General features: G+C 43.6%; 1 protein-coding gene across 1 annotated transcript in view; it reads left to right on the plus strand.

Moving 5' to 3' along the window:
• The first annotated feature begins 429 nt into the window (after positions 1-429).
• polr1b (RNA polymerase I subunit B) overlaps positions 430-27,486 on the plus strand; it is a 60,036-nt gene continuing 32,979 nt past the window's right edge. The window contains exons 1-6 of the mRNA XM_069887702.1: positions 430-743; positions 2,137-2,304; positions 5,523-5,669; positions 8,618-8,750; positions 15,435-15,571; positions 17,790-18,013. Coding sequence (XP_069743803.1) covers positions 549-743; positions 2,137-2,304; positions 5,523-5,669; positions 8,618-8,750; positions 15,435-15,571; positions 17,790-18,013 — 1,004 coding nt within the window. The 5' untranslated portion in view covers positions 430-548. The remainder of the gene's footprint in view (positions 744-2,136; positions 2,305-5,522; positions 5,670-8,617; positions 8,751-15,434; positions 15,572-17,789; positions 18,014-27,486) is intronic.

Genomic DNA, 27,486 nt, shown 5'->3' on the forward strand with positions numbered 1-27,486 from the left:
TCTTGCCAAGACTGTTGGTCCCGACCTGTCCAGCATGAGCAGAGCTCCAGTATTTCAAATAAGATCAGATTTAAAGTATTTGTATGTGACCCACACTAACAAACCCTGCCCCAATTTATCTCCCAGAAACATCCCTATATTCCGTCACCACCTCGTCTTTTCTGAAATGATTTGTGTGTGTAGAAACATATCTTCATTTTCTGAACGTATAGTTCTATCTTTGTGTTTTTGAAATAACTTCAGACATACTTCCCAGTTGAATATTAATAGTGGTGGGGGCTGATCCAGGGCGTCCCTGCGCGTGGACGGGGCGGCGGAACCTTTGTCCTGGAGATCGCGGTTCCCACCGGACGGGACGGCGGAACCTTTGTCCTGGAGATCGCGGTTCCCACCGGACGGGACGGCGGAACCTTTGTCCTGGAGATCGCGGTTCCCACCGGACGGGGCGGCGGAACCTTTGTCCTGGAGATCGCGGTTCCCACCGGACGGGGCGGCGGAACCTTTGTCCTGGAGATCGCGGTTCCCACCGGACGGCTTCCGGGCTGGACATGGCCGACAAATGGCGGCGTCTGTGCGGGGCGGAGAAGCTGGAACCCAGCCTCAAGAACCTGACCCAGGCGTCGCAGAGAAGGGGGGCGGCGGCGGTGCCCCGGACGCAACACCGGGCCGTGCGGGAGCTGGTGCAGGCCCACCTGGACTCGTTCAACCAGGCAGTGAGCGAGGGGCTGACGCGGGCCGTGCAGGTGAGTGGAGCCGCACGTGTTCCCTCACCCAGCAGGACCTTCAGGAGGGGCCTCCTCTAGAATGTATCTTCTCACTCTACTCAAAAATCTCTCCCCTCACACCCCCCCCCCTTCGCTTGATGGAGAGGCGGGGGTTCGGATGGTGGGAGGAGTGCTGAGAGGTTTCCAGGGGCGGGGGAGGGGAAGGGGGGGGAAGGGGAAGGGGAAGGGAAGGGGGGGGAGGGGGGAGGGGAGGGGAAGGGGGGGGAGGGGGGAGGGGAGGGGGAGGGGGGGGGAGGGGAGGGGAGGGGGGGGGAGGGGAGGGGAGGGGAAGGGGGGGAGGGGGGAGGGGAGGGGGGAGGGGAAGGGGGGGGTCACATCAACGATTCTCCTCGATTGGGGACGGGGTTCAGACTCTCACGAGGGAAAAATTGCAAAGTCACTGATTTTCACTGGGTAGCTCTTACTGTCTCTGTGTGGTTGCAGGAGAGGCAAGTTTTGTCTTGGTTGAGGTGGGGGTGGTGGTGCTCTGGACAGTCTTAGAATTCAAGAACTCTTAACTTCCACCACTCTTATGAGATGTGTGTTTTTTCCGGCCATGCTGTGTGAGAATTCTGATCTTCATAATGGCTGCTCTGCTTTTAGTGGTTGAATACCCCAAGCACTGGAATCCTTTCCTTAAAACCCTACCTTTGTCTTGTCGTGGGACTGAAGACCTGTTTCTGTCCTGTGGAACTCTGCCTCTTTGGAGACAGAGATGCCTGTGAATATCTAACTACGTTAATGTCAGTTTTACACCCGTTGTCATGGGGAGGAATGAGCTTGCTAGCAAAAGGTTGCATTCAAAATGAAGTATTATTAGTGCACCGCACAGACTGATTTCTTGCATTGTCTTTCTGTCTTACCTGGGCATATATTGTTATATAGAGAATTTAGGTTAAAATGACTTAAGTTAAAATGTGATGATTAATCATAAAAAGGGAAGCCAGAACGGACAGGGAGCTTACTAGCAGCCAAGGACAAAAGGTTCAGCTGGATATGTTTTTTTTAAAAAAACATATCTTTTCATGGTCATAGTGAGAGACATGCAGGAGACAAAAGATTGATAAGAAGGGTGAGAAACAGAATTTAGTGTATGTAGAGTTCACAGCGTACGTAACGAACGTGATAATTAAAAATGCAGTTATACTTAGAATGCTTTTGCAATACTAACCAATTAAAACAGTATTAATAAGAAGGGGAAGGGCAAACAATAAGGGTATAAAAATCAATGCACTGTATGTATCGGGGCTTAACTGGTGAGAAGCCAGTTGAGTCCAACTCTGCAGACTTGTAAATAAAGCTTGTCGTGTCATCAGTTTTAAAGAGACTCATGTGTGAGAAGTTTTATTTCTGACATATATGTTTACCGCAGGCCATTCGCCCACTGGAGTTCAATTACAAAGAGGATCGCATCAGCCTGGTGTTCGTGGATGCTGTCATCAGTCCTCCAATGGTTTCTAAAGGCAGCATCTGCAATGACATGAGAATCTACCCAGCAGAGTGCAGAGGGCGGCGGAGTACTTACAAGGGCAAGTTAACTGTAAGTAAGAGCTTTCAATATGACTTGTGCAGTAGTGCAAATGTGGGCACTTTTTTGAAACCAAGTTGAGAATTATTGCAGTCTTGTTTGTCCAACTCTATCTAATTTTGCTTTTAACTGGTTTAAAGTCAAATGGCAAAATTTACTTTTTTGTATTTACGGCCCCTAATATTATTTGTAACAATTTGTCCAGAGGGAATTAAAATCAATTTGCAATGATTGGATTTGCATCAGGAGCTGGCAATAATGGGTGGGAAAGCATTTGAACATTTAATAATTGTTTGACAGATGCTTGTTTATATTTCTAGTGTTGTTACAGAAAATCTCAGATGTGCTGATGTTTTAAAATAATTTGCAGCGATACCATTGATCTCGCCAGAGAGCAATGACTCTCAGTGGGATATGGTTAACTGGGAGTCCTTCGCAGTTTGTCCCAGTGGCCACTAGTCTTTTGTTGTGCTCTTAATGAAGGTCTCACGGTGTCGAAGGCTTTGGCGAGGTCAACAAAGGTGATGTAGAGTCCTTTGTTTTGTTCTCTACACTTTTCTTGGAGCTGTCTGAGGGCAAAGACCATGTCAGTAGTTCCTCTGTTTGCGCGAAAGCCGCACTGTGATTCTGGGAGAATATTCTCGGCGACGCTAGGTATTATTCTATTTAGTAGAATCCTAGCGAAGATTTTGCCTGCAATGGAGAGCAGCATGATTCCCCTGTAGTTTGAGCAGTCTGATTTCTCGCCTTTGTTTTTGTACAGGGTGATGATGGTGGCATCACGAAGATCCTGAGGCAGTATTCCTTGGTCCCAACAAAGCTTGAAAAACTCATGCAGTTTGGCATGCAGAGTTTTGCCGCCAGCCTTCCAGACCTCTGGGGGGATTCCATCCATACCTGCTGCTTTGCCACTTTTCAGTTGTTCGATTGTTTTATATGTCTCATCCAGGGTGAGGACCTCATCCAGCTCTAGCCTTAGGGGCTGTTGAGGGAGCTGGAGCTGGAGCAGGGCGGAATCTTGGACTGAGCGGTTGGCACTGAAAAGAGATTGGAAGTGTTCTGACCATCGGTTGAGGATGGAGATCTTGTCGCTGAGGAGGACTTTGCCGTCTGAGCTGCGCAGCGGCCTTTGGACTTGGGGTGAGGGGCCGTACACAGCCTTTAGAGCCACGTAAAAACCCCTGAAGTCGCCAATGTCCGCGCTGAGCTGGGTTCGTTTGGCGAGGCTAGTCCACCACTCATTTTGGATCTCCCGGTGTTTGCGCTGAAGATGGCTGCATGGGTGACGGAAGGTTTGTTTCTTCTCTGGACAGGACGGCTTTGTAAGGTGAGCCTGGTGGGCAGCTCGCTTCTTTGCCAGCAGCTCCTGGATTTCCTGGCTGTTTTCGTCAAACCAGTCCTTGTTTTTCCTGGAGGAGAAGCCCAGTACCTCTTCAGTGGATTGCAGTATGGTAGTCTTCAACTGATCCCAGAGGGTTTCAGGGGACGGGTCCGTGAGGCGGGTTGCATCGTCGAGCTTTGCTTTGAGGTTTGCCTGGAAGTTTCCTCTCTCTTCGTCTGACTGCAGGTTTCCAACATTGAACCTCTTTCTGGGGGCTTTACTGTTCCTGGGCTTTGGCTTGAAGTGAAGGTTGAGCTTGCAGCGAACCAGCCGGTGGTCAGTGTGGCATTCCGCGCTAGGCATGACCCTGGTGTGGAGCACATCTCGTTTGTCACTTTCTCGCACCAGGATGTAGTCCAGGAGGTGCCAGTGTTTGGATCGGGGATGCATCCAGGTGGTCTTAAGGCTGTCCCTCCTGTTCGGCTCCGAATCATGGGTCCTCTACCGGCATCACCTACGGCTCCTAGAACGCTTCCACCAGCGTTATCTCCGCTCCATCCTCAACATCCATTGGAGCGCTTTCATCCCTAACGTCGAAGTACTCGAGATGGCAGAAGTCGACAGCATCGAGTCCACGCTGCTGAAGATCCAGCTGCGCTGGGTGGGTCACGTCTCCAGAATGGAGGACCATCGCCTTCCCAAGATCGTGTTATATGGCGAGCTCTCCACTGGCCACTGACAGAGGTGCACCAAAGAAAAGGTACAAGGACTGCCTAAAGAAATCTCTTGGTGCCTGCCACATTGACCACCCCCAGTGGGCTGATATCGCCTCAAACCGTGCATCTTGGCGCCTCACATTTCGGCGGGCAGCAACCTCCTTTGAAGAAGACTGCAGAGCCCACCTCACTGACAAAAGGCAAAGGAGGAAAAACCCAACACCCAACCCCAACCAACCAATTTTCCCCTGCAACCGCTGCAACCGTGTCTGCCTGTCCCGCATCGGACTTGTCAGCCACAAACGAGCCTGCAGCTGACATGGACTTTTACCCCCTCCATAAATCTTCGTGCGCGAAGCCAAGCCAAAGAAAGAAGAATGAAGGTCTTCTCTTTTCAGTCATGGCTTCACTTGTGGACGTATACTCCTTTAGGAAGTGTTAATAATCAGTAATGGAAATTTTAAAAAAATACATACAGTGTGATAACAGGCCCTTTTGGACCACGAGCCTGTGCCACCCAATTGACCTACAACCCCTGGTTTTTAATGGTTGGAGGTAGCCCATGCAGGCATGAGAATGTACAAGCTTACAGATGTGCTGGATTTGAACCCCGATTGTTTGCGCTGTTAACCATGCCGCCCCAAAATTTTTGATTTTTTTTTTCATTTACAGCAAGGTAGAAGCCAATTCCGGCCATTTAAACCCATGCCATCAAATTAGATCCAAACGAAACTGTAACACCATATGTCTTGATAGGTGTGAAGAAATCAGAGCATCCGGGAAAACCCACAAAGACATGGGCAGAATGTACAAACTCCTTACAAACAGTGCTGGATTGAAACCTGGGTCACTGATGCTCTAATACGGTCACGCTAACCATGCCGTCTGATCTTCGAAGAATTCTTCCAGAAATATTTGAATTGGCTTAATTTTATCCTTTGCCTGAGGTTTACACACATTTTTTTTCTCGAACCCTCCAATGTCGTTTGTTCTAATTAAAGTCTGAACTGGATTCTGATTTGTGTTGTATTAAAGTTTGTGCTGTATCACTTTTCAAATGGGAACCAGGGGGTCATGTAATTGGTCCTGTGCCTGCAGGATATTTGATGTTTTTTTTAAAAAGGTCGTGAGAAAATAGTCTTTTTTAAAAGACCTTTTAAAAAGCCATTAACTTTTTCCCTTCCATTTTATAGGCCGATATTAGCTGGTCAGTGAATGGTACACCCAAAGGGATCATTAAACATAACCTTGGTCTGATCCCTATTATGGTAAAATCAAAACTCTGCAATCTGTACAACCTCTCTCCTCAAGATCTCATCAAGCACCACGAAGAAGCAGAGGTACTGAATTAATGCATTTTCACCTTATTCATAGTGCACACATTGTGTCTGGGGTTGGGGGGGGGGCATGGTGGAGGGGGGGGTGTTGGGTGGAGAAAACATAACTGTTTGAAGATAGGAAAGGAGCCAAGCGGAGTGTTCTTTATATTTATTAGATATTTCACAACATCTAATAGTGTGAAACTATTAGATATTAATGTTCAGAGAGATTTGGATGTCCTTCTAAGGCATGCAGCAGTGGCAAAGATTGGGGAAACTCAAGAGAATGTTGTCTTTATTTGCAAGAAGATTAGATAGGAAAAAAATAGAATCTCGCTCTAAGTAAGGGCTTTGCTTAAGGAGTACTGCATCCAGTCTTTGGTTTATTTAAGGGAGAATGGGGTTCATTAGATCGATTTTTGGGGTTTATTTTTTAGGAAAGACTGGTCTCATGTTCCCTGCTTGTTTCAGATAGGGAAACGTTTGGTGGGTTCAAAGAATGGCAGATCTGGACACAGGCTGAATACAGAAATATTGAAACACATGTAAGGGGATTGCGACTGGGATAACTCCAGTATTCTCAATCACATGATACAGTGCAGCCAGTCACATCGGGCTTAACCCTACTGATACCAGTAACTGCTTACACTCTCACAAGCACAGTACAAAAGACTGATCACAACTAAGGATGCTACCCGTTGTTCCTTGTCGAATGTTGGCACGGCTCAAATGCCATCTACAATTACAACAGTATACGACAGCCCCAATCTCTTTGTAGTGCATGCCTTACCAGCGACTCCTCCAGCGTTGTCCACAACAGGGTTTGTCTCAAGGCCAAAGAACAAAAGAGAAAGAGCTACTGCAAATGGCGGTTTTTTATTAGTGCATTACTAAGCTGGAGGTTCCGGCCCAGGTAATCACTAGATGATTAAAGGGGCAAAAGTTCAGGTGACTGATGGGTGGGCAGAGTCCAACCTTCATTGGCAGGTGATGAAACTTCCTACAAGGTTCCAGACTGGAGGAGGAAAGGTGGGGGGGGTGCGTGCCATGGGGCTAAATTAAAAAAAAAAGGTTCCAGACGGAAAGGAAAGGTCCCACAATCCATATTCCCACGAGGCTCCAGACGGAGAGGCTACATGACCTTCCACAATCCATATTCCTACAGGATTTTAGATGGAGCGGTTGCATGACTCCCCACAATCCTCACTACACTGTTAAGAAGGAGAAGCTAATCTTGCTTGTATTTATGTTGGAAGAGGTAATCATGCCTGTGTGCACCATGACAGAGGTTATAGAAGCCAGGGAATTAAGGGAAGTGAACAGTAAATATCCTGAAACATACCAGCCTTACTCAAGAAGATGTGTTGAGCAGCATGAAAGTGACTAAATCTCATAGCCCGATTTAAATGTATCCAACAACATTGTGGAAAGCAAGGAAAAAAATGCTGGGATCCTGGCAGAGACTTTAATCACTGGGATGTAGCAGAAGACAGGATGCAAGGACAATCCAAGAAAGTACAGGCCAGTTAGCTTTACATGATTGTCAGAAAACTTACTGTGGGGAATTCTGAGAAACAGGATCTCTCTGCATTTGGAAAGGCAAGGGCTGATTAGAGAGAGCTGACTTGGCCTTGTGCATGGGAAATCATGTCTCACAAATTTGATTCAGTTTTTTGAAGAGGTGACCTAGAGAATTGTTAAGGACACTTGGTAGATGATGTTTGTATGGAATTTAACAAGGCTTTTGACATTGGTCTTGCTTGATAGGTTGGTCTGGAAGGGTAGATCCTATTTGATATAGGGTAAGCCAGCTAATTGGATTGAAATGGGCTTGGTGGTATTGGAGTGTTGTTTTACAGATTGGAGGCTAGTTAGCAATGATGTGTTACAGGGGTCAGTGCCAGTCTGTCATACTCATTACAAGAATAGAGTTGTAGCATGCTGCAGATGACACCATAATTGGTGGTGTCGTGAACAATGAGGAAGAGTCCCTAGGATTTCAGTAGAAACTAGATCAACTGGGAAGGTGGGCAAAGGATGGGGTCTCTATACTTTGGGAAATTAAACCATGGCATAGTATGACAGTGAATGACAAAGGCTTGAGGAATGTTTTAGAGCAGAGAGACCTAGGAATAGAAGTACTGAAAGTGGTGACACATGCAGGATGGTCATCTGATGGGTCATTGAGTACAAGAATTGGGATGTCATGTTATATCTGCATAATATATTTGCTCACTCTAGATTCTCATATATTCATGAAGCAATATTTTTTATATACTGGAATGTATACTTTGCATATGTATTGTTTGCCTGTATGTATGTTATGATTGGTTGAGTGTCCTGTGTGTTTTTCACCGAGAACCAGAGAACGCTGTTTTGTCAGGTTGGCTTGTTCAATGAGATGACAATAAGCTCGACGCATTGGTGAGACTGCACAAACATCAAATCACTTGTGATGTTGGAAGGTAGAACATCTCAGGGGTTCATGTGTTCAATCTATTTTTGTGTTTTCTGATTATCAACCTTGACTGAAAACATGTTTAATAGTTTCAGACAATAATATCAATAGTTGCTATGTTTTCCACAGGATATTGATTATGAACAGTTTTGAACATTTGCAAACAATATACATGGGGCATTGTCCCAACACATTTATGGCGTCACTGAAGTTGCTAATGGATATCTTCTGAACTCCATTCTCATTCTAATCATGAAGAACTTGGTCCCCCTCCACACATGTAGCAAATAAAAGCACGCCTTCTCAGTTAATGGCTCATCTGAACATTCATCAATAGATAAATATCCTTGAATAGTGTTCTTAAGCTATAAAGTTTAAAGATATATTTGACCCATGAATAATTATCATCAATGGTACCTGCCTATAGAATTACTGAGTTCTAGATTAAGATCAGTTGACCGTGAGAACAAAGTAACAGTTCGTAACTGATTTTCTCCTTTTTTTTGAACAGGAAATGGGGGGATACTTCATAATAAATGGTATAGAAAAGGTAATCAGGATGCTCAACATGCCACGTCGAAATTTTCCCATTGCTATGGTGAGACCCAAGTGGAAGAGCAGAGGCCCTGGCTACACCCAGTATGGTAATGTATTTCTCACACTAAAATCCTCACTCAAGGAATCATCTTTAATCCTGTGGTAATTTTTGAAAATGGGACATTGCACCTTCTGTGGTTATTAAAATTAAAAATAGGCTTTTCATCTTCTTTTGCTTGCTCCGACATTGAACGTGTTAATGGCTGACCTTTTAACCTGGCACCACTTTTCTGCACCAACTCCAGCTCCCTTAGTTCCTTTGATCATCTAAATATTATAGTCATGAACTGAGTGCATGACAATAAATGGGATCTTGAAATCGATTTATCTTTGTTGCGATGAAAGTTAATGACTAAGCCCCTTGGCTGAAAACTTCTCAAGACTCTACCATCTGGGTGAAGAAGCTTCTTGAGTTTGTCCTGAATGGCTGACCCCTTATTTTGAGATCCCCCCAGCTCCATGTTCTCGTTATGTAGTCCTAAAGAATTTTGCCTTTTTCAGTAAATTTTGTCTTTATTCCAGTAAATTAACAAAATAAACCACGTAGGTTTGATGATAAACCCTTCCTTGTATCAATCCAGTCGGCCTTTCCTGCACTTCTTGTATCCCAAGTACATTCTTCCTTGGGCAGGGAATCTTGTGCACCCTATTCCGTTGCATCCTCACTAGAATTCTACGTAATTGCAGTAGGACATCTTTGCTCATTCTCGTATTCTCTTGCAGTACTGGCGTAAGACCGTTTACATTACAAACTGTGTGCCACACCAGTATTTAACTTCAGGGCTGGTGTGGTGGGTTCATGAAAGACTGAGTTCTATAGCTTGGTTCTTGTAGCCAAATCACTTCATCTCACTCGCTTCATCCATGTGAAGGTAAACTTTCAGTACCTCCCATATTTTTTTAAAATTCCTTTTTGCCTGAAGTGATGGACTTCTACTGTGACAGAGTATAGAGAGGTGTTTGGGAGATAAAATTGAGAAAGGTTTGTTAGAGCAGGTCACACACAAGCACTTTAAAACACAGAATTTTTGCAGGAGCTTCTGCAAGAGTGCTGAGTCTCATGACTGTTATTTGCAAAAGACAACAAATGTAACAACAGGCAGTGGCAACTTTGTCTGGAAAACAGAATTTACTGTCTGGAAGGCCATGTGAGCTTTGCAGGCAGAGAGCAGGGAAAAAAAAAACAGACTTTACTCTTGAGTTGGAGGGAGTGAGAGAGGAGAGACAGACATCGGTTCCAGAGGGACAAACTTTGGAAGATGGCCTGGTCAAAGGAGAGGACTGACTGTCTGGTGTTTCACTTGGAATAGCAGAAACAGAAAGGAACTCTGCGGTGACCTGAAAGAAAGAAGTTATCATCTGGAGAACCCTGAAGGGGACAAGTTTCGTCAGCAAGACACTGGAGTGGCTGATCAAAAAGGAATCAGTTGTGGATGTCCTGGAACAAGAAAAACTCTCTCTCTGAAAACCAACAAGAACCTTTCTGAGTGGTAACCTGTTAAGCACCAAAGCCTGGTGAACTTTATTACTGTTAATTTCTGTGCACAGTATAAGCATTGCCTGCAACCAGTGAGATGGGACTGTGAACCAAAGAACTTTGCTGAATTTACACACACATACGTGCACTTAGAATTAGAAAGGGGTTAAGTGTGTCAATAGAGAATAGAGAAGCCTGAAGAAAACTGAGGTCCTCCATCAGCCAGCTCCCCACCATGACCACCAGCCCCCTCACATCTCCATCGGGCACACAGAACTCAAAACGGTCAACCAGTTTACCTACCTTGGCTGCACCATTTCATCTGATGCAAGGATCAACAAAGAGATACACAACAGACTCGCCAAGGCAAATAGCGCCTTTGGAAGACTACACAAAAGAGTCTGGAAAAACATCCACCTGAAGAAACACACAAAGATCAGCATGTACAGAACCGTTGTCATACCCATGCTCCTGTTCGGCTTCGAATCATGGGTCCTCTACCGGCATCACCTACGGCTCCTAGAACGCTTCCACCAGCGTTGTCTCCGCTCCATCCTCAACATTCATTGGAATGACTTCATCACCAACATCGAAGTACTTGAACTGGCAGAGTCCGCAAGCATCGAATCCATGTTGCTGAAGACCCATCTGCGCTGGGTGGGTCACGTCTCCAGAATGGAGGACCATCGCCTTCCCAAGATCGTGTTCTATGGGGAGCTCTCCATTGGCCACCGAGACAGAGGTGCACCAAAGAAGAGGTACAAGGACTGCTTAAAGAAATCTCTTGGTGCCTGCCATATTGACCATCGCCAGTGGGCTGATATCGCCTCCAACCATGCATCTTGGTGCCTCACAGTTCGGCGGGCAGCAACCTCCTTTGAAGAAGACCCGCAGAGCCCACCTCACTGACAAAAGGCAAAGGAGGAAAAACCCAACACCCAACCCCAACCCACCAATTTTCCCTTGCAACCGTGCCTGCCTGTCCTGCATTGGACTTGTCAGCCACCAACGGCCTGCAGCAGACATGGACATACCCCTCCATAAAACTTCGTCCGCGAAGCCAAGCAAAGAAGAAGAGAAGTTAAAGTTTGATTCTATTTTCATGTTCAAAGATAATTAAAAGCAACGTTCGTTTAAGTAACCCTTTGTCGTGGTGCATATCTATTGCTGTTGGGTTTTGGGGTCCTCTGGACTCGTAACACTACCTAACTCCACCTGCGCAGGGCACATTTGGCTCGATTCACTTATAACTTATTTATTTTCACCTGTTGGCCATTGAACTAATTTAAGGAAGGGTTAAACAGGCTAGCCAGTGGGATCGAAGACCCCTCCTGATGTGTTTTATTTTCTCCCTGGTCTTCAAATTTTACAATCAACTGTAATATCCATGATGTGGTTGAATGGAATGGCAGTCTTCTCCGCTGTAGTTACCGTGATATGATTATGTCCCTATTTTCATTATTGCTTAATGAGCATATTGTAACAGAAATAAAATGAAGAACTAGCCATTCCCTTGGGATGTGAACATTGCTGGCAAATCCATGATTTTTAAAAAAACTGTAAATTTAGAGAAACAGCAAGGTAACAGATCCTTCTGGCTCACAAGCCTGAGTCGCCCAAATACACCCATGTGACCAATTAACCTACAATCCACAATGTCTTTGGAACGTGGGAGGAATGTTGAACACTGAGAAAAGCCTCATAGTCAAGGGGATAACATACAAACTCCTTACAGACAGCGCTAGATTCAATTTTGATTGAGAGTTTCCTGGCATCTGCAGCAATTTTGTTAAACCGGGAATGGTACATTCACTGTATCTGTCCTCGAGCAGGAGGTTTCATGTCAGTGCTGTTGGCTCACCCCAATTTTAGGCATGTCGCCATTTTAACTTAAAATTATTTTTCAGAAATCGATTCCCAGAGGAGCAGAGAACTGGTGGGTCTGACTTTTGGATTCTATTCACTGGTTTCCCAGTTTTTGTTTTAAGCCTCTTCCTGGCTATTATTTCAGCCTGGACCAGACTGTTTGCAGCCTTGTATCCCAATCTGAGCCTCTGACCTCCCATCCCCCTGCCCAAGTTCGGCATGAAATTATTAACCTTGGCCTTAGTTCATGAGCTCCTCATTGACTTTCCTTTGTATCGAACCCATTTAAACATTCCCTTCAGTCTTGACTGGCCTGACAACTGGCATACTGTAGTGGTTAGCACAGCACTATTACAGCACCAGTGACCCGGGTTAGAATCACTGTAAAGAATTTGTACCTTTTCCCCGTGACCTGCATAGGTTTTCTCTGGGTGCTGTAGTTTCCTCCCAAAATTTATGGGATCAGTAGGTTAATTCCGCTTGAATTTCATGGGCCAGAGGGTCTTCTACTGTACTGCATTATTACCGTTAAAATTTCATTGATATTAACCAGCTTGGGTGCAGGTTTACTCTTCAAATCTTGCTTAAAGAACCAGTCACCAACACTGCATTGGTCCCAGGTCCTGCAATGCTATGGCATTAACTTGCAATTTTCGTTAATGACCTTTGGCATCCAGCCTCTCCTTTTAACTCAATTTTCGGCATTTTTTTCCCCCTCCAATTGGCAGCCATGCAATCAGAATGTGCTCTGGAGATTTTTCTTTTAAGATGCTTTGCTCTTCACTTGGCTTCGGAATCCATCCTGCTTTTAATGTACCTATTTGCAACAGAGGTTCAATGCCAATTGTGCTCTGTAAAGTGCTATGAAATAATATCTTTGGTTGGAATCTCCAATAATAAAGCAAGTTGTCGTTGGTAGTCCAGGCCCTTAAATGTATTTAAGACACAGATTTTGGAAGAATAGGGGAATTAAGGATTATGGGGCACAGGCGGAGTCCACGACCAGATCAGTCACGATTTAGTTGAGTGGCAGAGGAGGCTTGATGGGTCTATTCCTGCTCCTTTTTCTTCTGTTCATTTGGTAATGGTCGTCACGTGTCTTGGAATAAATGCTAAATCAGTACAGAGTTGGGGATATGTGGGGGTGAGACCCACACATATGATAATGCCCTGATGATAATGCTAAATTTATTTGAAGAGCCTTCCAATTCACACAGTGTCAGTGTTCATGGTGAATTTATTGTCAGATACGGAAGTAAAATTCACAGATACACAAAAAAATTTCACTTGCTGAAACCAGTTATGTCAGATACACTTTGACTCTAAAAGTGAAAATTTAAATTATTTACAGGTGCAAAGACAGGAAAAGGGTAAATGGAAGGATTGATAAATATTCGCAGTTGTGGTTAGTGCAAGAAAAAAAGTGACACGGCACAGATTTTTTGATGGCCCTGGGGCACTTTTATGATTTGGGTAGGTACAGGGAGTTTTAATAGCCTGAAAGCTGGATAAAACTTCTTGAACCTGGAAGTGTTGGATTTAAGGCTTCTATACCCTCTGCCTGAAGGTAGTAGTGAGAATAGATATCACCAGGGTGGCGAGGTCCTTTATGATGTTGGCAGACCTCTTGAGGCATTGCCCTGATTCTTTCAGTGGATGCATCATCCTTCTGCATTCCTGGGCACTTGAGTTTTCTATGTATAATCGAGGTCAGAGTGGAATTTGAACTGCTTCGGCAGCCTCCAAGAGAAAGAAACCAATGAACAATTTTCATGCTCAGATTTCCTTGGCAGTTAATACTGTGACAGATTATGTTATATTTTATATTGTATATAGATATGTTTTAAAGGAGATCAATTGTGGCAGGTTTTTTTAAAGTTTAAGTCACATACAAACACTTTAAAACAGATCTCATTTAAAATGCTGGAGCTCTGCTCAAGCCAGACAGTCCAGGCTTTGATTGGCCTTTGCACAAACTTTGAAGAATTCCTATAAGGACTTCGCAAGTGGGTGTTAATTGAACATGCTGTGGAGTAATGGATTATTGTTTTGGAAAGCAACTCGGAAGATTAGGCCCAGAGCCGCAGTCTGTCTGAGTGCAGTTGGCTGTTCTAAGAGGATCATGTGGTTTTCTCTGAGTGAGAGACAGGGAGAATTTAGTTCTACAGTTCAGCACCACCAGCTGGGACTGGAACATGACAAGCTGACAAGCTTGTTGAAAAATCCCATTTTGAAGACGGGTTGTGAGTTCTTAGTTCAGCCTGGTCAAAGCCCTTGTGGTCTATACAAGAGGAGATGGCTGGCTGTATAATGTTTCACTTGAAATAAGCGGAAACAGAAAGGAACTTTGTGGTGACATGAAAGGAAGAGGTTATCATCTGGAAAACCCTGATGGGGCAAGTTTCTTTGGCAAGACACTAAAGTGGCTGATCAGAAGGAATCAGTTGTGGGTGTCCAATGAGCAACAAATCTCTCTCTGAAAACTGACAAGAACCTTCCTTTCAAGCACCAAAGCCTGGTGAACTTTATAAATGTTAAATTCTGTGCACAGTATAAGAATTGCCTGATACTGGTGAACTTGGAGGAGTGAGAAGTGAGATTGGACTGTGAATCAAAGAACGTTTTTTGAACTTGTATACGCATTACATACACGTGTGCTTAGAATTAGAAGGGGATTAAGTTAGGTTAAGTTAATAGTATTAAGATAAAGTTTGATCCTGTTTTCATGTTTAAAGATAATTAAAAGCAACTTTTGTTTAAGTAACCATTTGTCTTGGTGAATTTCTATTGCTGCTGGGTTTTGGGGTCCTCTGGGCTCGTAACAATACACACAACTGCTTAGCTTAAATATTTTGAAAAGCCCAAAACGTAATTGTCTGCATTCCTCCACAAATCCACGACTTAGTGCTGATCAAAAGCTTACTAGGTTTATATTGATGATAGATTAATTCTCCAAAAAGCATTCTTTGTTAATTAAGCCTGCCATTTATTATTGAGGATATTGATGATATTAAGTTGCTTTTGTTGCATTTCACGTTTGTAACGATGCGAAAGCTTAACGGGGTGGGGGGGGGGAAGAAATAGAAAATCAGGACAGCCTGATTGGCGTAGTGGTTGGCGTAACCCCTTTACAGCACCAGTGACTGGGGTTCGAATCCTGTGCTGTCTGTAAGGAGTTGTATGTTCTGCTTGTGTCTGTGTGGGCTTCCTCCCACCGTTCAAAACATACCCAGGGTGTAGCTTAATTGGGCGGCACGGACAATGGGCCAGAATGACCTGTTACCGTGCTGTGTGTATCTGTCTAAAGTATCTTCCAGTGAAGTGGCTATTAATGAAAATAACGTGCCCACTTTTGTAAGAATAAGTTTTGTTGCATTTTGTCTGCCAGGTGTTAGTATGCACTGCGTGAAGGATGAGCACACAGCTATCAATATGAACATGCACTATCTCGACAATGGAACAGTGATGGTCAACTTCATTTACCAGAAGGAACTCTTCTTTATACCACTCTGCTTTGCACTTAAGGTGAGATGGAATATGGTACCATTTTAGGATTGGGATTAAAGATGAGTTGAATCTTTCTCAATGTCTTGTATTTTGTACGCCAGAGTGTATATCATTTACTTTGTATGATCACACTGGTTCTTAAGATTGACATTACTGCTGGGTGTTAAGTCACAGAGTTGTATTGTAGACAACCCAGAAATTATGAGGTGATGATGCATTTTTATAAACTCCAGAGAACCTCAGACTAGTCTGTTTAATTTCTCCTCGTAAGATAAACCCATCTTGTTAACCTTTGCCCTTCCTCTTTCACAAGTGAAAGGTGACTTGCATGCAATAATCTGACACATAGTTAATATTAAATGATATTAGATGTTGACTGACTAACCCTTATAACTTGCTGTATGACCTAGTTCTGGATGAGAAATAGAAGGATATGGGAGAAAATGGGAACCTGGGTTGATGGCTGGAGAACGGGCAGTCAATCAAACGGGGACAATGTTTTCAGGAAAAGGACCTGAATGTTCAGATGGAGGTGAACAAATAATAAACAGGTAGAAGTGAAACATGAAAGTCTGCAGACACCATGATTGAGAAATCAGCAGTTTGGACAATGTCCTTTATATTGCAAAGATACATAACCGACATTTCGGGTTGAGCCCTTCATCAAGGTGACCTTGATATCTTTTTATCTTTGCTATATAAAGGACACTGTCTGACCTGCAAAGTTTTTCCAGCCTTGTGTTTTTACAATAAACAGATAGGTGATCGAAAAGGTAGTTCTTCTAGGATGATGCAGGCCCATTGTTCTTCAGGTGCGCTGACGCCTCCTCCACCCACCCTCCTTCTTAGTCTGCCTGATCTTCCACACTCCCTTTGCTTTTCATGAATGCTACATGACCTGCTGATTTTCTCCCAACACTTTTCTGTACTGAATCTTCAGATAAACATTATTCGAGGCTCCTTAATTAAAAAAAAATTAAAGCTACACATCCCTTGAGCTGACCATTTAAAATAATAGGAGGATTTTTATATTTGCTTACATCAGTCAAGGTCAGGTTCCTTTTATTGCCATGTAATAACCCATAAAAATGTAATATACATGATTAACTTCAACTTTACCTGCCATGAGGTAAGCAGTCATCACGAGCATTGCCCAGTGCCCCTAACAATAAGAGAAAGAGAAGCAAAAGCGAGTCCGTTCAAAGGCATGGAGTCTGCGGATTTGTCTCCAGTGCTCCTGTGGCCTCTGCAGTTCAAGCCACTGGCGATCCGAGTTACAGATCCAAACCTCTGATACGATCAGGAAGTCCTCGGCACCCTCTCGAGTCCCGGTTTCCTGGTTGCAATACCTGGCTCCCATGAGCCAGTCTCCAGCAGCCCAGCCTGTGTGAGTCCTTTGACCGCGTTGCCAACAGCCCACAGCCTGTGTGGGTTCTTCGGCTGCTGAGCCCCTCGCTGGTCTGCTGCTATGGTCACCGTCCTGTAGCGTTGCTTCCCAGGCTTTTTCCTCAACAAGAATTGTTCTCCCTGTTTCTGGTGCCTTGATTTAGTCTGCAACGCCTAACACAGAAGCTGCCATCTTGGCACAGACCTCAGTGGTTGCAGGATTTAAAAAAAAAACACACTAGTCTCCTCTAATAGGCCATTTAAAGCCTGTATGGAGCAGTTGATGTTACATTTGGGTAGTAGGGCCCTGTGGAGCAGTGTTGTGTCTGCTCTCCTGAGTCCACACCTGCAGCAGCGCTGTTATTACAATAGCCCTCTTTTCCGCTTGAATCAATAAACTGGGACTTTTCTCCCTGGAACTGAGGAGGGTGAAGGAGGAACTTTTAATAGTTCATGAGTGGCACGGATAAAATGAATAGTCGTATTCTCTTACCTTGGGAGAAAGACTCTAAAATGAGAGGGCATAACTTGAAGATGAGAGCGGAAAGATTTAAAAGGGGCACATTCTTTACACAGAAGATAGTGGGGATGTGGGTCAAACTGTTGGAGAAGGTGGTGGAGGTGGGTCCAAGATACTTGGACTAGTACATGTACAAGAAAGGTGCACAGATATATGGGCTGAACACAGGCAAATGGGATTAGCTTAATCAGGATGGACAAGTTGGGCTGAAGGCCTTGTTTGCACGCTGTAGATCATCTTGACTCTGTACTTGTTGTCAGGTAAGTTCAACCATTTCGGTTTTATTTCAATATGGCTAAGTGGAGAATTTCCTATTTTTTATTTTTGCAGGGGTTAGTTGATTTCACAGATTTCCAGATTTACCAGGAGTTGATTAAAGGAAAAGAGGACAACACCTTCTTCAAGAGTTGCATGGTACAGATGTTGAGAACTGTGATGACAGAGGGATGCACCACAAAGAAGCAGGTCTTAAATTACCTGGGGGAGAGGTTCCGTGTGAAACTTTACCTGCCAGAGTGGAGCACGAATGAGCAAGCTGCAGAATTCCTGTTCGAGTAAGTGACAGCTTTTGGGTGCACCCTGTGTTTTTTATTTCTGTGTGACCAGAGCTGGCGAAAAACAGTGGAATGAAACTGATGCCTGGGAGGGAGGTGGCCATCAAATTGAGTGACATCAATGGTCACCCTGCCCAAGGTTAAAAGTGGGAGCAGGTGAATGAACTATTGGCTCCTTGGTTTCTCCAGGATGCTGCAATTCAGTCCCATGATCCTATTTTAAGAACATAAGAAATAGGAGCAGGAGCTGGCCCTCCAGCCCTTCAAACCTGATCTGCCATTCAATGTGATTATGGCTGATCTGATGATAGGCTCATCTTCATCTACCTGTCTTTTCCCAATATCCCTTAATTCCCTGACAATGTAGAAGTCTATCCAACCTTGTCTTAAATATATTTATTGATGTCGCCTCCACTGCTTCAATGGGCAGCAAATTCCACAGATTCACCAACCTATGGGAAAAGCAGTTCCTCCTCATCTCTGTCCTAAATTTACTACCCTGAATCTTGAGGCTATGTCTCCTAGTTCTGGTCTCCCCTACCAATGGAAACAACTTGCCTCCCTCAATCTTATTTATGCCCATCATAAACATGTTCCTTTAAGATTCTCATTCTTCTAAATTCCAGTGAGTACAGTCCCAGATGACTCAATCTCTCCTTATGGGTTAACCGCTTCATCCCTGAAATCAAACTGATGAATCTCCTCTGCACTGTTTCCATAGCCAGAACATCCATCCTCAAAGGTGAAGCTCTTGCACCCACTTTCTGTTGTTAATCCAATACCCATCTTCAAAGAATACCATCTAGTTGTCCAGATGTATTGGAAATATTAATTCACATTTCTCATTATGTCATATAGACAGATAATATCACAGCAGCACTTGCGAATTATCTGGACTATTTCTATGTGAATAAGTTGTGAAATTCTCCACCCTCCACCATGAAATAATTAAAAATCGATGTGCTTATTGTCAGATTTTATTTTTAAAATGTAGACATACAGCACAATAACAGGCCATTCTGACCCATGAGTCCATGCTACCAAATTTACACCCAATTAATCTACACCATCGGTATGTTTTGAATGGTGGAGCCCCCGGGGAAACCCACGCAGACGTGGGGAGAATGTACAAATTCCTTACAGAAAGCACAGGATTCGAACCTGAGTCCCTATCGCCGGCGCTGTAAAGGCATTGTGCTAACACAGAAACAGCCCTTTGCCGCACTATACTCGTGCAGGAGGAAGAGTTTCATGTTCCTGAGGCAGTGGATCTGGTTCTAGGAGAGGCGAGACTACTGCATACTGGATGATCAGGACAGGGATCAATATCCTTTGGGGATTGTTCGCTAATGCTGCTGGGGAGGGTTTAAACTATTATGGCAGGGGAATTGAAAGACCGAGAAGTGCTACGAGCCCAGATGACCCCAAAACATAGTGTTACGGAATCCAGAGGACCCCAAACACCAGCAGCAAAAGATATGCACCACAACACAGGGTTACTTTGACAAAAGTAGTTTTTAATTATAATTGAACAAGAAAACATAATTAAACTTTAACTTATTACTTAATCTACCTAATCCCCCCTCTAATACTATGGCAGGTGTGTGTAATGTATATTTAAGATGAGAAAAGTTCTTTGGATCACAATCCAATCTCACTGGATGCAGGCAATTCTTGTACTGTGTACAGAAGTTAGCATTAACAAAGTTCACCAGGCTTTGATGTTTAACAGGCAAATGATTACCACTCAGGAGGGTTCTTGTTGGTCTTCAGAGAGAGATTCCTTTTCCAGGACATCCTCAACTGATTCCTTTGTTTGACAAACTTGTTAGGATTCTTTGAGGATATAATGGGTACGGTGGATAGAGGGGAACAGATTGATGTTGTCTATTTGGATTTCCAGAAAGCATTTGATAAGGTGCCGCACAAGAGACTTCTCAGTAAGTACAGGAAAGTGGAGTCCGGGGAAGTCTATTGGCCTGGATTGAAAATTGGTTGTCTGACAGGAGGAAGAGAGTCGGGATAAATGGGAGTTTTTCAGGTTGGCAGAGAGTGGTAAGTGGGATGCCGCAGGGGTCAGTGTTAGGCCCACAACTGTTCATCATTTGCATTGATGACTTGGAGGAGGGGACAAATTGTGGTGTAGCCAAGTTTGCGGATGACACCAAATTGAGTGGAAGAGCAAATTGTAATGAGGATGTGGAGAGTCTGCAGAGGGATATAGTTAAGCTGGATGAGTGGGCAAAGGTCTGGCAGATGGAGTACAATGTTAGTAAGTGTGAGGTGATCCACTTTGGCAAGAAAAATAAAAGAGCTGAATATTATTTAAAGGGTGAAAAACTACAGCATGTAGTGCTTGTGCATGAATCGCAAAAAGTTAGGTTGCAGGTGCAGCAGGTTATTAAGAAGGCAAATGGAATGTTGGCCTTCATCGCTAGAGGAATTGAATTCAGGAGCACGGAGGAGTAGGGAGGTCATGTTGCAACTGTATAAGGTACTGGTGAGACCGCACCTGGAGTACTGTGTCCAGTTCTGGTCTCCATATTTGAGGAAGGATATACTGGCTTTGGAGACGGTCCAAAGGAGATTTACTAGGTTGGTCCCTGGGATGAAGGGGTTGACTTATGATGAAAGATTAAATCGTCTAGGATTGTATTCACTCGAGTTCAGAAGAATGAGAGGAGATCTTATAGAAACATATAGGATTATGAAGGGTATGGATAGGATAGACGTAGGAAGGTTTTTTGAGCTGGCTGGGGAAACTAAAACGAGAGGACACAGTCTCAAGGTTTGGGGGAGTAGATTTAGGACAGAGATGAGGAAAAATAGTTTTTCGCAGAGAGTAGTGAATGTTTGGAATTCTCTAACCAGGGAAGTGGTTGAGGCTGCCTCATTAAACATATTTAAAATTCGGTTAGATAAATTTTTACATGATAGAGGAATTAGGGGATATGGGGAGAAGGCAGGTAGGTGAAGTTAGGTCATAAATTAGATCAGCCATGATCGTATTGAATGGCAGAGCAGGCTTGATGGGCCATTTTTGGCCTACTCCTGTTCCTACTTCCTATGCTCCTATGTTCTCCAATCAGTCTTGCTGATGAAACTTTCCCCTTCAGGGTTCTCCAGATGATCCTCTTTCTTTCAGGTCACCTTTCAGACCACCAGTCTTCTCCTTTGACCTGTCAGCTTTCCAAAGTTTGCCAGCTTGTCCCTCTAGAATTGATTTCTGTGACTCCTTCTCTCTCTGAGAGCAAAACTGTTATCCCTCTACCTGCAAAGATCACATGGTCTCCCAGGCCAGCCGTATTCTGCAACTTGGTTGCTCTTTCTGCAAAAAGCACCCTGCAAAAGTCCTGCAAATATTTTGTGTTTTAAAATGTGTGTGTGTAACCTGCTCTAGCAATTCCTCCCAAACCACCTCAAAATACTCTCACACTAGCAACAATAGAAATTCACCAAGACAAATGGTTACTTAAACAAAAGTCATTTTTAATTATCTTTAAACCTGAAAACAGGATCAAACTTTAACTTATTACTATTAACTTAACCCCCCTTCTAATTCTAAGTCTTTCTTTGGCTTGGCTTCGCGGACGAAGATTTATGGAGGGGGTAAAAAGTCCACGTCAGCTGCAGGCTCGTTTGTGGCTGACCAGTCCGATGCGGGACAGGCAGACACGATTGCAGCGGTTGCAAGGGAAAATTGGTGGGTTGGGTGTTGGGTTTTTCCTCCTTTGCCTTTTGTCAGTGAGGTGGGCTCTGCGGTCTTCTTCAAAGGAAGCTGCTGCCCGCCAAACTGTGAGGCGCCAAGATGCACGGTTTGAGGCGTTATCAGCCCACTGGCGGTGGTCAATGTGGCAGGCACCAAGAGATTTCTTTAGGCAGTCCTTGTACCTTTTCTTTGGTGCACCTCTGTCACGGTGGCCAGTGGAGAGCTCGCCATATAATACGATCTTGGGAAGGCGATGGTCCTCCATTCTGGAGACGTGACCCATCCAGCGCAGCTGGATCTTCAGCAGCGTGGACTCGATGCTGTCGACCTCTGCCATCTCGAGTACCTCGACGTTAGGGGTGTGAGCGCTCCAATGGATGTTGAGGATGGAGCGGAGACAACGCTGGTGGAAGCGTTCTAGGAGCCGTAGGTGGTGCCGGTAGAGGACCCATGATTCGGAGCCGAACAGGAGTGTGGGTATGACAACGGCTCTGTATACGCTTATCTTTGTGAGGTTTTTCAGTTGGTTGTTTTTCCAGACTCTTTTGTGTAGTCTTCCAAAGGCGCTATTTGCCTTGGCGAGTCTGTTGTCTATCTCATTCTCTAATTCTAAGTGCATGTGTATATAATGTATATATATTCAGGGAAGTTCTTTGTTTTACAGTCCAATCATTCACTTCTCACTCCTCCAAGTTCATCGGTATCAGGCAATTTTATACTGTGCACAGAATTTAACATTTATGAATCTTCACCAGGTTCTGGTGCTTAAAGGTAAATGGTTACCGCTCAGGCAGGTTCTTGTCTGTTTCAGATTGAAATTTGTTGCTTGTTGAACACCCACAAACTGATTTCTTCGATCAGTCACTTCAGAGTCTGACCAAAGAAACTTGCCCCATCATGGGTTTTCCAAATGATAACCTCTTCTTCCAGGTCACCACAGAGTTCCTCTTGTTTCCCTTATTTCAGTAGAAACACTCTAGCCAGCCATTTCCTCTTGTAAGGACTACAAGGATTTTCAACCATTTGAAACCCGTCTTCAAAATGGGGTTTTCAAAAAGCCTGCCAGTTTGCCATATTGCAGCCTCAAAATGCTACTGTAGAGCTGACTTCTCTCCCTCTCTGAGAGAAGAATCCTGTTTTCTTTCCTCTCTCTCTGCTTGTATAAAAAAAACAGAACCCCTCTCAAGGCTCAAAACCCAATCCTCGAAAGATCTTTATCAGCACTTGAGTCAGACTTGTTCCATTTGCACCTGCTGTGGAAATTCTTTCCAAAGCAGTTCCATTGTCCCTGCAAAGTCATGGAGCCTGAATGTCCAGCTTCAGCAAACCCCTTGCATTTCATATGAGATGTGGTGTCAGTATCTGTTTGTGAAGTGACCTACACTAAACCCCCCCCCCCACAATCTATCTCTTTTAAAGACATAATTATGTACAATATATAATATAACCGTAACAGAAGCAATGCAAAGTCCAAAGCAAAAATTAGAAACGAGAAAAGTAAAAGTGGAGTATGGAAGTGTCAAATGCACAATACAAAAAAGATTAGTGGATTATAAGAGGATGTGGCACATAGCAATACAAAGGGTATGATTTAGTGGCCAATTACAGAAATGTGGCAGTGTGGAGATGATTGGGAATTAAATATCCAAGTGTATCTGGTAATTTGGAATGATAGGCAAGAAGGTCAGGAAGGTTAATTAAGGATGGGATCATGGCAATAATGAGAGCTACAAATTCTTTGGAGCAGAATGTTGAATCCATCCGGGTAAATGTTAGGAATAGTAAAGGGTGAAAAAATCACTGATGGGAGTAGTCTATAGGCCAGCAAATAGTAACACAGGTATTAAGGAAAACAGTTATCCTGGGGGACTTTAACTTGCACATAGATTGGGCAAATCAAATCAGTCAAGGCAGAATTGAGGAGTTCATAGAATATATGTGTGATAGTTTTCTTAAACCACATGTTATGTGACTTTTAAGGAAACATGCTATCTTAGATTAGGTTTTGTATGATGAAGTGGGTAAAATTACTGATCTTGGGATTCCCCCAGAAAGAGTGATCAGATTTCTCATACAAATGGAAGGTGCAGTAAAACAATCTAAAACCAGAGTCTGGTGCCAGTACAAATGAGATTATAGTAGGGTAAGAGAGGAGTTGGCTAGTGTAAATTGGGAATATAGGCCACATGGTGGGACAGTTGAACAGTGGAAGACTTTCAAAGATAGTTTTCATAGTACTCAAAAAAAAAAGTATTCTGGTTTAAAAACAAGGGCAGCATGTGTGGGGAGAGCTAGACTCAGATAACTCTGGACATAAAGGAAGGCATCAAATGAAAAGCTTGGCAAGAGTGTGGGAAATTGGAAGACTGAGGAAAATCTTTAAAATAAAAACACAGCAAAGAATCACCAAGTAAGTAATAAAGAAAGGACAATAAACTACAAAAGTAAATAGCATAACATATTAAAAAAAACTGCAAATTTTAAAATAATACATAATGGAAAAGGGTGGCTAAAGTGAATGTAAGTTTCTTGAAAGGTGAGAAAGGGGAATTAATATTGGGTTGTGCAGAAATGCAGAGGTCTTGAACGATTATTTTTTTTCGGTCTTCACAGCAGAAGGCACATCCAACTTGCCAAAAAAAGAAATGTTAAGGATTTCATGGGAGGTGAGGATCTCAATACCCTTGTTTTCATTAAAGAAGTGGTGCTAAGCAAACTAGTGGATCTAAAGGTAGATACCGGTAACTCCCCTGGCCCTGATGGAATGCATCTCAGGGTACTGAACGAAATGGCAGAAGTTAAAAATGGGCGCATTTGTGCCCAAAATGACCTGGAATAAGGGTAGGTCCTGGTGGATTGGAAGACAGCAGATATCACGCCATTGTTTCAAAAATGTAGGCTAGTTAGCTTGATGTCTGTAGTTGGGGGGAAAAGCGTGAAGTTATCATTAAGAAAGAAGTAGTGAGACCTCTCAATAGAATTTGTCCCATCAGGCAGATGCACAATGGATTTAGGAAGGGCAGGTCATGTTTGACAAATTTATTGGAGTTCTTTGAAGATATTAAAAAAAAAATGTAGAGTATAGAAGGAACAGGTGGATGTGTACTTGGATTTCCAGAAGACGTTTGGTAACACGACATAGAAAAGACCTATGCGTAAGATAAGGATGCATGGAGTAGGGGGTAAAGTACTAGCATGGATAAGGCATTGGTTAACCAACAGAAGGCAGAGATTTGGGATAAATGGGTGTTTCTCTGGTTCTCTGATATTTTTCTCTTGAAAGTCAAGAATCCAGTTGCAGTGTTGGATGCAGAGGCCTAGAGTTTGTAGCTTCTTGACCAGTACCAAGGGAATAATGATATTGAAGGCCGAGCTGTTGTCTCTGAAGAGCAGCCGTATGTATGAATCGTTGTTTTCAAGGTGACCTGGAGCTGAGTGGAGAGCCAGCAATATTGTATCTGCTGTGGTGCAATTGTGATGCTAGACAAATTAAAGTGGGTCCAGATCTTTGCTTAGGTACATGTTAATTCTGGCCATGTGCTACTGGGCAGTAGTCATTGAGGCAGCTCACACTACTCTTCTTACCAGAATGATTGATGCCCTTTTGAAGCAGCTGGGAAGCTCTGACTGCAGCAATGAGAGGTTGAAAATGTCTGTGAACACTCCGGCAAGTTGGTTGGTGCAGATTTTCAGTACCATGCCTGGTACACCGACAGGGCCTGATGCCTTGTGAGGGTTCACCCTCTTGAATGATGTTCTGATGTCACCCTCAGAGACAGTGTCCTCAGCCTTTTCATGGATTCCAGTAGGCACTGTTTGTTTCTTCTCATAGTTCAACATGGCCATTTCATACTTTGTTTACATCTCATTTCCACTTCCTCACCACCACTTTTCCCTATTTCCATTTCTCAGTTTCTTTTTTTTGAACGCACTGTATTGCAACACTTCTAAAACATAAAATATTTCAACCATTCCCACATCTAAAATTCTCTTAACCCCAAATGGCACCCCCTCCCTCTCTGAGTTGCCCCTTGTCCCTTGCCGGGCAACCACAACTCCCCTCTCCATTCGGACTGTGAACCCGTTCGCAAGTGTCAACTGATTTCGCAGTGACTGTTACTCTCTCCCACCCAACCCCCTCCAGAAAAGACTTTTATCTTCCCATTACAACAAAACTCCCCCTCATTTCTTCTCTTTTACTTTTTATGTTTTATTAATTTTTTTAACCCCTCCTCTTTTTTCCCCCGTTCTCCCTTACTTCCCTTTTCTTCCCTCCTTTAGTTCTTACTTATACATTATTTTTACTTCTTTATATGTAGTTTGTCGTTGTTCTTTGTTCTTGTTAAATCTCTTCATCTCTCTTTCTGTCTTTCAGGCGTTCTGCGAATTCTCTTGCTTTCTACGGATCCGAGAACAATCTGTTTTGCTGCCCCGGTATAACTATTTTAAGGACCGCTGGATATCTTAAATAAATTTATAGCCTTTCTTCCATAGGATTGATTTTGCTGCGTTAAACTCCTTCCTCTTCTTTAGGAGCTCAAAACTTATGTCTGGGTAGAAAAATATTTTTTGACCTTTGTTTTCCAGTGGTTTTTTGTCTTCTCTCATTTTATTCAATGCCTTCTCCAATATATTTTCTCTTGTCATATATCTCAGGAATTTTATTAAAACGGATCTTGGTTTTTGTTGTGACTGTGGTTTCGGGGCTAATGTGTGCCCTTTCTATTTCCATTCCTTCCTGAATTTCTGGCATTCCCAGGACCTTTGGGATCCATTCTTTTATAAATTCTTTCATATATTTGCCTTCTTCATCTTCCTTAAGCCCCACTATCTTTATATTGTTTTGCCTACTATAGTTTTCCATTATATCCATCTTCTGAGCTAACAATTCCTGTGTTTCTTTATCTTTTTTATCACTTTCTTCCAATTTTCTTTTTAAATTGTTCACTTCCATTTCTACCGCCATTACATGTTCTTCCACATTTTCTAATCCTTTCCCTACATCTGTTATGACCAGCTCTATTCTACTCACTTTTTCTTCTGTACTTTTCATTTCACTAAATTCTAGTGTCAGTCATTCTCTTAATGCTTTCATTTGTTCTTGAAATTTTTAAAAATCTATGTACTGTCCATTCATTTTACCTCCTATTCCTCTGTGTTCTCCTTCCTCTTCTTCTGTGTCTGCTCTAGGGTTTGTGTCTTCTATTTCTCTTTCTTGTATCTGTGTCTCTTCTGACTTTCTTGTTGAGCTGCTTGTCTCAGTTTGTTGAGTATTTTTTTTCCCCATGGTGTCTTGATGTTGGTCCTCTTCTTCTGGGTTGGTTATCTGTTGTGTCTCTAGTTTCCTTTTTTCATTCTCGCCCCTCCCGCTCCCGTTGTTTTCTTTATCTTCTAGCTGGGAGCCCTGCTGTTGGGTCTCTCTCAGCTGTTCGTGCTGTGGCGTTTGACTCCACAGCTGGTCCCCCTCCCGTCGGTGTTCTCCTTGTCGTGCGCAGTTGCGCACCTCTGTTTGGCTCCGTGAGCCATTTTTGCAGTCCTGTGGTTAGTGGGTCGCGACCATGCGAGGTCTCCACTAACCTCGGGGAGTGGACTCCTCTTTCCACGGAGGGTTCCTGCTTTTTTGTGCAAGTAAGGGCTTCACCTTTCTCTTCCGGCATCTTTCTTTCTTCTTCCCATTGTTTTTGGCTTTTCTTTCTTGGGTGCCCTTTTTTCCACACCTTTATTTTTTATTTGTTGTGATTTGTGTGTCTGAGGTTTTGCTTTT

The sequence above is a fragment of the Narcine bancroftii genome, chromosome 6, assembly GCF_036971445.1.
Source record: "Narcine bancroftii isolate sNarBan1 chromosome 6, sNarBan1.hap1, whole genome shotgun sequence".
Classification (NCBI taxonomy): Eukaryota; Metazoa; Chordata; class Chondrichthyes; order Torpediniformes; family Narcinidae; genus Narcine; species Narcine bancroftii.